The sequence below is a fragment of the Hyla sarda genome, chromosome 12, assembly GCF_029499605.1.
Source record: "Hyla sarda isolate aHylSar1 chromosome 12, aHylSar1.hap1, whole genome shotgun sequence".
NCBI lineage: Eukaryota > Metazoa > Chordata > Amphibia > Anura > Hylidae > Hyla > Hyla sarda.
The window spans coordinates 60,925,325-60,938,113 of record NC_079200.1 but is presented as its reverse complement, the minus strand read 5'-3'; the positions used below and the strand labels follow the sequence as shown (position 1 = coordinate 60,938,113).

Sequence of the window (12,789 nt, the reverse complement as noted above, 5' to 3'; positions counted from 1 at the left end):
ATTCAGGGCACTCGCTGCCAAGTCCAAGAGGTGGTCAGAGTGTGGCGGACAGATGGGTATCCGCTGGCTGCAGCTGTGCCACCCTCTGTGCGTGTGTTATTGTGATGTCATGATGGGCACGGCGATGTTGGCTGTGGGTGACAGATTAATCTCTCTCTCACTGTGAGGTGCCAGGACGCCGGCCAAGCGTCTACCAGTAGGAGAACATGGCATTCTGTGGGCAGGAACATGACAGGTTGTTTTTGTACAAGTGAGAGGCCGGAAGTTTCTGCCACTCAGTTTTCCCCATAAGGGTGTAGCTGCACCTTGCAGGATTTAACCATAAATCTGAATGCAGCATGTGAATACATCCTAACATGTCACAAAAACTGAACATTATCTAGTCTAGTGCAATGAGAAACCGGTGCAGTTGCCTGAAGCAACAGATAGCAGCTCTTTTGTTGGTCAAGTAAGCAGCAGTCTGGTTGGTTGTTATAAGGGAACTGCTTCACTTGCATTGTTTTGTGTAAACCGTCTTAACATTGTGTTCTGCCCTTATCAATTTGTATGGAAATTTCGGCGAAGTCTCAGTCCCAGTTCTGTTCCACAGGAAAGTGGGTGGACTGCAGCCTTTATTCCATGTGGAGTTTGAGAAATATATGAGCTCAGCATTTCTTTTTTTATGGGACAGTGTGTGACGGATGTAGGCCGGAGATGACCGCCTCAAATTGACCAATTAAAGGGGTACTCCGGTGAAAAAGTTTTTTCTTTTAAATCAACTGGTGCAGGAAAGTTAAACATATTTGTAAATGACTTCTATTAAAAAATCTTAATCCTTCCAGTACTTATTAGCTGCTGAATGCTACAGAGGAAATTCCTTTCTTTTTGGAACACTGATGACATCACGAGCACAGTGCTCTCTGCTGACATCTCTGTCCATTTTAGCAACCGTGCATAGCAGATGTTAAGTGCAGCATGGTGGCTTAGTGGTTAGCACTGCTGCCTTGCAGTGATGGGGCCTTGGGTTCAAATCCCACTAAAGACAACAATAAATGAAGACTTCTTCTTCTTATTATTATAATAATGTCAGCAAAGAGCACCGTGTTCGTGATGTCATCAGAGAGCATTCCAAAAAGAAAAGAATTTCCTCTGTAGTATTCAGCATCTAATAAGTACAGGAAGGATTAAGATTTTTTAATAGAAGTCATTTACAAATCTGTTGAACTTTCCGGAGCCAGTTGATTTAAAAGAAAAAAAGGTTTTCACCGGAGTACCCCTTTAAGGCCTTGCTCACATATGTCTTAGGCTAGGTTCACACTGTGGAATTTCTGGGCAGAATTTCTGCCGGAGATCAAGCCGACGGAAGTAGGACCATGCAGACTGCATTGTCGTCCTCATAGATGTCAATGCATTTCTGAGCAGGTCTCCCAAAAGATCCACCCAGAAATGCATTGCCGTCTATGAGGACAGCAATGCAGTCCGTGCGGTCTTAGTGCCGCCGGCTAAGTCTCCGGCAGAAATTCTACCCAGAGATTCCGTAGTGTGAACCTAACCTTAGCGTAAAGGAAAGGTTGAGGCGCCGGCCATATTAACCAGTTAGGTTCTGGCTGGCATTTAATAAAAATAGGGTGTGAAAAAAGAGAGCTAGAATCTGAGTTGTTACTATGGGTAACACCTGCAGTTTTATCTGAACCTGCGGGAGACAAAATGTCTCATTGAAGCCACATTTTGTATACTTGTGACTAAAGAAAACCATGATCATATCCCAGCGGCAGTAACACTGTTACCTATGGAAACAGTTTGCACTTACCTGCTGATATAAAAAAGAACATAGTCTAGGGTCACCTCAGCCACCTCAGCCATGCCCAAAGGTAAAGAATAATGGCATCAAACAGAGCTGACTTAAAAGGCAGCTTTGGTTGTTTCATGGTTACCCGCTTCCTCTGGCTTCTAGAAGCTTAAAGGGGTACTCCGGTGAATGAACTGGTGCCAGAAAGTTAAACAGATTTGTAAATTACTTCTATTAAAAAATCTTAATCCTTTCAGTACTTTTTAGCAGCTGTATGCTACAGAGGAAAATCAGTATCAGGAACTGTTCAGAGCAGGAGAAAATCCCCATAGAAAACCTATGTTACTCTGGACAGTTCCTGACACAGATAGAGGTGTCAGCAGAGAGCACTGTGGACAACACAAAAAAGAAATTCAAAAAGTAAAGAATTTCCTCTTTAGCATACAGCTGCTAAAAAGTACTAACAGGATTAAAGGGGTATTCCAGGCAAAACCTTTTTTTTATATATCATCTGGCTCCGGAAAGTTAAACAGATTTGTAAATTACTTCTATTAAAAAATCTTAATCCTTCCAATAGTTATTAGCTTCTGAAGTTTTCTGTCTAACTGCTCAATGATGATGTCACGTCCCGGGAGCTGTGCATGATGGGAAAATATCCCCATAGGAGCTGCACAGCTCCTGGGACGTGAGTCATCAGAGAGCAGTTAGACAGAAAATAGCAACTCAACTTCAGAAGCTAATAACTATTGGAAGGATTAAGATTTTTTAATAGAAGTAATTTACAAATCTTGTTAACTTTCCGGAGCCAGTTGATATATAAAAAAAAAGTTTTGGCCTGGAATACCCCTTTAAGATTTTTTTATAGAAATAATTTACAAATCTGTTTAGCTTTCTGGCACCAGTTCATAAAAAAAAAAAGTTTTCCACCGGAGTACCCCTTTAACTTGCCTTTGCCTTAGTCCCCACACTGATCCCGCTCTAGTGTTGAGTAGTGGATGTCAAGTGACCACTGCAGCCAATCAGCGGCCTTGGTAGTCATGTACTCCAAAGGTACTCCAAAGTACAGAGCGTGACTGCTCAGGCCACTGATTGGCTATGACAGTCACCTGATGCCTGCTGCTTATGTAACACCAGAGTGCTGACTAGAGGCATGACAGGGCATCAGCAAAGGAACAGAGGCGGAGGTAAGCAAAATGTATGTATTATTATTATTTTTTTTTTTAAAGATGGACAACTCCTAATAAAAATCCTGAGTCACCATGGCAACCTGGCATCTGTGATTTGTTGAGCCCTGGGCTATAGAAACATATAGAATCTGTTGGCAGATAAAAATCATTTGACCCATCTAGTCTGCCCAATATTCTGAATACTATGAATAGTCCCTGGCCCTATCTTATATGAAGGATAGCCTTATGCTTATCTCTATCTTATATGAAGGATAGCCTTATGCTTATCTCTATCTTATATGAAGGATAGCCTTATGAATCTCCCATGCATGCTTAAACTCCTTCACTGTATTTGCAGCGACCACTTCTGCAGGAAGGCTATTCCATGCATCCACTACTCTCTCAGTAAAGTAATACTTCCTCATATTACTGTATAAATCTTTGCCCCTCTAATATTAGATTGTGTCCTCTTGTAGTTTTTCTTCTTTTAAATACGCTCTCCTCCTTTACCGTGTTTATTCCCTTTATGTATTTAAAAGTCTCTATCATATCCCCTCTATCTCTTCTTTCTTCTATACATGTTAAGGTCCTTTAACCTTTCCTGATAAGTTTTATCCTGCAATCCATGTACTGGTTTAGTAGCTCTTCTCTGAACTCTCTCTAGAATATCTATATCCTTTTGGAGATACGGCCTCCAGTACTGCGCACAATACTCCAAGTGAGGTCTCACCAGTGTTCTGTACAGCGGCATCAGCACTTCCCTCTTTCTACTGCTTATACCTCTCCCTATACATCCAATCATTCTGCTAGCATTTCCTGCCGCTCTATTACATTGTCTTCCTACCTTTAATTCTTCTGAAATAATTACTCCTAAATCCCTCTCCTCAGATACTGAGGTCAGGACTGTGTCAAATATTCTATATTCTGCTCTTGGGTTATTACACCCCAGGTGCATTATCTTGCACTTATCCACATTAAAGTTCAGTTGTCAGAGTTCTGACCATTCCTGTAGTTTACCTAAATTAATTTGCATTCCTCCAGGAACATCAACCTTGTTACAAATCTTTGTGTCATCAGCAAAAAGACCAACACCTTACCATCGAGACCTTGTGTAATATCACTGATAAAGAAATTAAAGAAAATTGGTCCCAGTACAGATCCCTGAGGTCCCCACTGGTAACAAGACCTTTCTCTGAATATTCTCTATTGACTACAACTCTCTGATGTCTGTCCCTCAGCTATTGCCTAATTAATCCTACAATATGGGAGTCCAAGCTCAATGACTGCAGTTTATTGATAAGTCTTCTATGTGGGACAGTGTCAAAAGCCTTACTAAAATCTAGATATGCGATTTCTATTGCACCTCCTCCATCTATTATTTCAGTCACCCAGTCAAAAAATCTATAAGATTAGTTTGACATGATCTCCCTGAAGTAAACCAATGTTGTTTTTTTTTATCTTGCAATCTATGGGATCCTAGTGTTTTATGAGATCCTATCCTTTAGTAGCATTTCCATTACTTTCCCCACTATTGATGTCAGACTTACTGGCCTATAGTTGCCTGTTTTCTCCCTAATACCTTTCTTGTGAATGGGCACAACATTAGCCTATTTCTAATCTTCTGGGACGACTCCTGTTACCAGTGATGGTTAAATAAATCTGTTTACGGTTTTGCTAGTACACAGCTAAGTTATTTTAATAACTTTGGGTGTATCTCATCAGGCCCTTGTGACTTATTTGTCTTAACTTTAGACAGCTGACTTAGAACCTCTTCCTTTGTGAACACACATGCATCAAAAAATTAATTAATCTTCATCCTTTAGATCTAAAAGTACTGAAAGAGTAGTGGGTGCATGGAATAGCCTTCCTGCAGAAGTGGTAGCTGCAAATACAGTGAAGGAGTTTAAGCATGCATGAGATAAGCATAAGGCTATCCTTCATATGAGATAGGGTCCAGGGACTATTGATAGAATTCAGAATATTGGGCAGACTAGATGGGCCAAATGGTTCTTATCTGCCGACACATTCTATGTTTCGATGTTTCTAATAGTAACAATGGGGCCCTGCAGCCTTAGATGGCCCAAACGTTTGCTTGTCACATGACACATTGTATGTGGGGGCTCTCAGCGCTGTTACAGATTTTGCATTTGGGCCCCTCTTGGTCACACATGATAGGATGAGATACAATGGCTCAGCATATAGTATAAAATCTATGCGACAGACATAAGCAGTATTACATATGATAGGCTTAGATACACAGCTCAGCAGCATGCTCTGGAGATACTTTCGTAGCTTTAGCTTCCCCTCCATTATGTAAGATGTGAAGGATCTTGGCTTCCATTAGACACTTGTGGAGGTGAGTCAGTCAGGTAGAAATGTCTTTCTCTGAGACGCTGGTATCAGAGTTCACATTCCTGCCTGGACATCAATGCCAAAAATAAATTAATCATTTGCAAAAAGTAGAACTCTCCGATCCTTCCTACAAAATAGATGTACTCAATGTACACGGTAAGATGGGTGACCGCCAAGATTTACTAGATGGCACGTTTGCCTAGTTATAAAATAAAGCAATATTATATATACATTGAGGGAATCTATGTCTGTATAACTAAGCTCATCTGCCAAAAGCTTGGGGGAAACTCCTGTGAAATCTGAACTGGTGGTCATTTCCTCTTTTTTGGGGTACTTTGCTGCAGTTATTTAGGGGCAATTTGTATGCGGAAAATCATTTTTCACGCCCCCTCCCATAGGCTTGCATTGAGGGGCGGATTCGTGACGTCACACGCCGCCTGCCCCGTGGTCACCGGTAATCAGACCCGGAGCGAACACGCTCCAAGGACTGATTTTAACTGGGTTGCTGCGCGCAAGATCACGGGGGTTCCCAGCGGCGGGACCCCCGCGATCAGGCATCTTATCCCCTATACTTTGGATAGGGGATAAGATGTCTAAGCGCCGGAGTACCCCTTTAAGCAAAAGTTTTCCTCTATAGCAACTTTTTAGAGACAGTCGCATTTTATAACTCTGTTACTACTGCAAGTCAATTTCTAAAACTTGCTTAAATAAGCCAAAATCTATTTTCTTGCTTTTCTCGCTCTTAGGGATGATTTTCGCACAGAAAATTGCGCAGTTGTGACTTTTCTGCGACAATTATATGAAAGAAAGACGGGTAAATGCTTTTATAAATGCCCCCCATGGAGTCTATGTAAATGACCACACACATGTCAATTCTTTCTTTTTGGGAAAAATCCACTGCAAAGTTTGCAAGTTCCTGTTAAAAATTATCGCTTTTCAGCTCAAGGCAGTTGAAGTGTGTAAGGTTTGGTTCATGCTGCATTTGATTCTCTGTCACAGGTATCCAGTGGCATCCCGCCAAGAATGGTATGCCAACGTATACTGTCACGGAATGCAGCAAGTGACATTTTTTCTATGGCCTCAGTTTGAGTCATATATGTTAAACTGGGCCAGACAACACAGCAGACCATGATTTTCAGTCCAGTTAGCATGCTAATAGCTAACAGCTAGTTTCCCGCTGCGGCAAACCCGCTGCGTGTTACACTACCATTGATTTAAATGGGTCCGTGGACAGTCCGCAAACCTGACACTATTGCGGACTGTCTGAGGACCCATTCAAATCAATGGTAGCGTAACACGCAGCGGGCAACCCGCTGCTAGTAATAGCGTGTGAATGCACCCTAAAATAGCTTATACGACCCAAACAAACCAGTTGAAACCAGTCAGACATATCACCATACTGCTGGGCCTCAATGGCCTCACATAAGCGAAAATTCCCACATGCTTTGTGACACATTACAGTATGCTGGGACATGTAGTTCTCCCACATTTTGTAAACCTGTAGTCAGTGATCAGTATTTACAGCTGTAAAAGCAGATTTCTTAAGGATGCTTCTCGTCTGGAGGATCTCTCCTTTTATGGCTTCTTACATAGAGACTGTTCTCTATAATGATGGTCTAGAAATAGAGCGGGGTTATTTTCCCCCATTTTTTTTTAACTCCCTTGTGCCCTGGCAAGGAATGTGCACGGTCTCTGTGAAAGTCGACCTGAGCGATATCCAAATATTTACGTTTCTATGTACGAAAATATCCAAATTATTCCAGAAAATCCCCCTTCTAGTTCCTTGTGGTCAGGAATTCTGGTTGGATGTGTGTTAGTGGGAAAGGACATGGCTGTCTGTGTGTTTCCATAATAACCAACAGACATTGAAATTGATGTGGAGGACAACATGGCTGACAACCTTTGCAATGTCTCCAAGAATAGAAGCCATTTCAGGCATCTTATTGGTCCCTTTATATTGATGTGTGGTGACTTAGGGATGAGGGGTGAACAGGGGTGTTGCAGGGTATTGTTGCTGGGAATAGGATTAACCCTTGATTGTCGTGACGCCAGGGTGCGGGTTTCCTCAATGTATATATATGTCCTACTGCCACCCGTCCCAGGAACGATAGGGAGGAATAAAGAATTGTCCACAGCTGGAATTGTATTGAACTTGAAATAACTTTACTGCAGATTTTATGCAGGATGCAATTAACAACAGTCTTTACAAGAGGACCAGAATTTAGGCTCCTCATAGGTTGGCTGGGACCTTGTAGGGAATAAGCTTTGAATCCTTGCTTTACGCTGTTCCACTGAATTTAGGGTTATGTTTTAGGTTCAGTAGTCACGTAGGATTTTAGGATGGAGTTGGATAAACTCACGGTTTAGTATGCGGCTGAAATTGATAGGCTTCAGGCCTAGTTTGCTTGTAGAATTACACAGAGCTCTGCTCGCTGTCATATCCCAGAGGAAAGAGAGTGATAATTGGATACAGCGCTCTTATATCTGAAGGGGCAGGCTCAAAGCTTATTGGTTCCCCAAACCTGTCAGTCCTAGTACAAAGGATTCTGGTTATAACACGTGACCTAGTCACATGACCCGAAGGTCCTTAACCTCCAATACAACACAAATATCATCGATCACATACCTAAAGTCCTGTACATTACTTACACTACATTATCATTTATTAAAAGTATACAATTTTAAGAACACTAGGAGGCGACTAGGGACTATCCCACCAGGAGAGCCCTATCAGCATGGGGATTTACAACCAAAGGTATGGGACCGTCTCCAGTACCGGGACAGATGCACTTTCTAAAATAGCGTGAGGGCAAATAAGTAAACCCAGCATTATACAAATAAATGCCGCCCCTTATCAATAATGTCGGCAAATCAGTTGGGCAAAGAGAGATCACTTAATTAACCCTTCAGACTCAATTAGGAGATGTGTACCCAGTCCAGGGCAGTGGTCCTCTCTTCTTTTTGCCCCTTGATTGACATTTTGATGGGAAAATGGTGAAATGAGGCATTAAGTTGGTCCCAGTAGACCCAATAGATCTTTTTTGATCCACAATGGAGGCCTTTTGTTAATGCCCTCTAAGGAAGGATCCCCTGATCACAGGATAACTATCCCAATATCCAGGGCTGCCCGTCATCCTCTGTGCCCTTCTATCTACCTGTGCCATGTGCCCAGTGCAGCCCAGTGTCAGATGAGGCCAACGTCTCCCTGGGCTGCTTTGTCTTGGCAAGTTGATGGATGGGGTAGTGGAAAGTTGGCTTATGTCTGTGTATGGGATAACTCCTCCACTGTGAGTGTATTTAATTACCTCAGCGATGATGGAAGCACGGCCCGCACATTACAAGGGATTGTTATACGGAGCTGAGCTTACAATAGGCAAAAAAAAAAACAGTATCACTCTCCCAGAGCACATGGTGTACAAGATTTGCAAAAAAGAAGGCTTAAAGGAGAACTACGGGATTGAAAATTTTATCCCCTATCCTAAGGATAGGGGATAAGTTTCAGATCGCGGGGGGTCCGACCGCTGGGGCCCCCCACGATCTCCCGTATGGGGCCCCGGCTCTCTGCATAGAGAGCGCGTGTTGACCACCCCACGAGGGGGCGGCTGACACGCGCCCTCCATTTACCGCTATGGGAGACCCGAAGCGCTGCCTTCGGCAATTTCCGGCTCTCCCATAGCAGTGTATGGAGGGGGCGTGTCGGCTTCTGCTTCGTGCGGTGGTCAACACGCCCTCTCTAACCAGAGAGCCGGGGCCCCGTATGGGAGATCGCGGGGGCCCCAGTGGTCGGACCCCCCGCAATCTGAAACTTATCCCCTATCCTTAGGATAGGGGATACATTTTTCAATCCCGTAATTCTCCTTTATTATTATTATTATTATTGTTATTTTTGGGGGGAATCAAAATTTTTTGTATTAACTATTTAGCATTGGCCCAATCCTGATTTGAGAACAGAGTTAACTTGAAGCTTCTGGGCCCCAGTGTAAAATCTGGGCACTACAACTAATCTATGTTAAAATACTAGGGTTGTCTTATATGACAATGGATTTTTGGGTCCTCCTCTGGCTCCAGGGCCTTTTTGCAGCTGCCGCCTACGTACCCCCTATTGTTACACCCCTGAATGACAAACTTGTATAGCGTTTAGTGCTCACCAAAATGAACAGTTCCCCTTTAATTTCTACCCTGGGTTCACACGAGTTGTCATTTACATTTTTGCCCCCCCCCCCTCCTACCTTTTTTTCCCCTCCTTTTTTCCTAAAAAAAAGTGGATCCTTTGACCGTTCCATTTTTACGGAATGCAAATTGGTTCCTTAATGTGTTCATTCAGTCAAGGAAAGCGCATTGAGGATCTGATGTTTATGCTTCAGTTATCCGATCAGTTCGGATAAAGCCAATGAAAAAGAAATGTGGGTAAATACTTATGTGAACCTGTGAGCTATTTGCTGCCCTTAGGCAATCAACCAAATGGACCCCGCGCCCCCTCCACTCTTTACTTGGACTTGGTGAAATGGATATTCCATTGATACTGTGAGCTAGAACGCTCTGGGCTGCTTATCTCCAAAGGATAGAAAGAAGATTGGAGAAAAAGAATGGGGAAGATTTATTAAGTTGCTCATAGAAACCGGTTAGATTTTATATTTAAAAAAAGGCTGGGCAAGTACTCCACTTTTCCTTTACTGGTTTTGATAAACCTCCCCTATCATTTCTATGGCAGGGGAGTCCAAAACGAAATTATATTGTCAAGAAGAACTGTCTTTGTCGCCGCAAGCTGTGATGGGTTGCCATGGGCAACAAAGGCAGTGATTTTTTAAGGCCTCCTTCATAAAATCCACCTCATGTAGAATTTCACACAAATTCCGCATAGATTCCTCAGATGTGGAATTCCGTCCAAATTAATGCGACCGCGAAATTCACAAATGTATGCAGAATTTCTGCCGTGTGAACATAGCCTTACACATGCTGTTTTTTTTTTTTTTGTATAGCAGGAATCAAACAATGAAATCAAATATATCAAAAAGTGCAAATTCAAGACCTTGCTGCGCTTTAAAAAATAAATAAATCTGGCCCCCAAAATCCAGCATAAACAAAGAAAAGGGCAACAAAATAGTGTGGATTATTTAATATTATCCTAGTCACATCTAATCACTGCATTTTTTTCTGCAAAAAAAAAAAAAAAACATAGGTAAAAATGTTGCTTCGGGAAATTTGTGTGTGTGATGCCAACCTTAGATCTTGTTCACACAGCGGAATTTCTAAGCGGAATCCGGCAGAAAAATTCAGCTCGGGATTTCTGTCGCAGAAGAGATTTCAATGGGATTTTTCTGCTCCGGCAGAATTTCCGCACCAGAAACTACTGGCAGGGAAATTCAAATTCCGGCCTCCACCGAGAGTTTTTTTTCTGCGAAATCTGCTCATAAATGCATTGCCGGCTGTGTAGACAGCACATTTCGGAGTGGTTCTAGCACCGGCAAGTTCTGCTGGCGCACGTTGTTTGTGTTGTTTGACAAAAATTCTGGATTTGTCGAGGTGAGGGGTGGATTCGCCTTTTTGGTTGTTTTTTGGATCTCTGTGTCATGCTGTGCTCCCTCAGGTCCTGCACTAGCATATCTGTTTTTCCTAGCTTCCTACTTGCATGTCTTAGGGCCCATGTACACTACAGATTCCGTGCACATCAGGTTCCGCTGGAATGAATTGCGCTGTCCCCAGTGTCTGCAATGCAGTTCTGGGCAGAATCCTGCCAAAAGGATGAACAGGAGTCCGAAACGAGAATGTGTGCAGTGCTGTAGAATCCTGTTGAAAACAATGGGAGGCTGCTGCACTGGAATTCTTACTTTTTTTTTCTTTTTTATTAATTTATTTATTTTTCTAAAGGGGGCATTAACATCTCGTTTTCACAATCCGGCAAAGAAACTTCAAAACCACCTCAAGTCCAACCTTTGCCGTACCGCATTAATATCCATGAGCCAACCTGAGTCAGGTAGTGACTCCAGTTGGCTTATTTTCTGCGGTCTGCTGCTCTTTTCAGTCTGGTTTAAAAACCAGAGATGTTGGCCCATGGAAATGAATTTGGTATGGCATGGATCCAGCAAGGATACAGCAGGAGGCAGTTTTGAAATTATCCTGCCTGATTCGGCTGCTAGAGAGTGAAAACAAGATATGAATGCAGCCAGAATGTCCCATGGATTTTATAATTCCCTTTAAAGGGGTACTCCGGTGGAAAAACATTTTTTTTTTTCTTTTTTAAATCAACTGGTGCCAGAAAGTTAAACATATTTGTAAATTACTTCTATTAAAAAATCTTAATCCTTCCAGTACTTATTAGATGCTAAAAGCTACAGAGGAAATTCCTTTCTTTTTGGAACACTGATGACATCACGACCAAAGTGCTCTCTGCTGACATCTCTGTCCATTTTAGCAACTGTGCATAGCAGATGTATGCTAAGGGCAGCATGGTGGCTTAGTGGTTAGCACTGCTGCCTTGGGTTCAAATCCCACTAAGGACAACAATAAATAAAGAATTATTATTATAATGATGTCAGCAAAGAGCACTGTGCTCGTGATGTCATCAGAGAGCATTCCAAAAAGAAAAGAATTTCCTCTGTAGTATTCAGCAGCTAATAAATACAGGAAGGATTAAGATTTTTTAATAGAAGTAATTTACAAATATGTTTAACTTTCTGGCACCAGTTGATTTAAAAAAGAAAAAAAAAATTGTTTTTCCACCGGAGTACCCGCAAAATGGCATAAAATGCAAGAAATACATCAACAATATTCTTAGACTGTCTGGTTACACTGCCTAAGAGTATTAGTCAATTTTAGGAAATCTAGGCTAATACTGTGTTGTGTTGCGGATGTCTCATGCGGAAGGTGTGTCGAAATCCACATTGTGGACCCTGTCTAAAATACTCAGCCTGAACATTCCCTTAGTGATTTCTGTCAGCAAACTGATGCGTGAGATATCATTTTTTGGGTTATTTTTAACATTATTTTAAAATCCAGTTAATAGGATGGGACAGGTGTAGTTTTTTAGGTAGTATTGTGTAGGCGTTAGACAGGTAGTGACAGACGTCAAGTTGAATGAGGGAATGATGATATCGTCATCACAACCAAACTTACGGATTTGTTCTCTTTCAGGTTTTTCACGTGGCTTATGTCTGGATCAAATTTGCAAACTCTCCCCGACCTGACCTATGGGTATTGGAGCGATCTACAGATTTCGGTGCCACTTACCATCCCTGGCAGTATTTTGCATGTAAGTCTGTTTTAAGTGAATGTTTACTCTGGTACCTATGTCTAGGGAGCTGCCACTGTTATGTTCAGGTTAATGTACAGACCAGACCAATCTGTGGGTCTCCAGCTGTTGCTACAACTCCTAGCATGCCCGGACAGCCTCCAGTAATGGCTGCACTCCATACTTCCTCTAGACCAGTGGTCTTCAACCTGCGGACCTCCAGATGTTGCAAAACTACAACTCCCTGCATGCCCGGACAGCCGTTGGCTGTCCGG

The 12,789-nt window shown here is 42.3% G+C and overlaps 1 protein-coding gene across 4 annotated transcripts in view; it reads left to right on the top strand.

The window, feature by feature from the left end:
• LAMA5 (laminin subunit alpha 5) overlaps positions 1-12,789 on the top strand; it is a 145,956-nt gene that overhangs the window by 45,722 nt on the left and 87,445 nt on the right. For 3 of the 4 annotated variants that reach the window (XM_056547604.1, XM_056547605.1, XM_056547607.1), the window contains one exon: positions 12,418-12,535. In XM_056547604.1, coding sequence (XP_056403579.1) covers positions 12,418-12,535 — 118 coding nt within the window. Of the gene's footprint in view, positions 1-6,036; positions 6,101-12,417; positions 12,536-12,789 lie in introns of those variants that run through there. The other variant, XM_056547606.1, reaches the window with a different exon arrangement.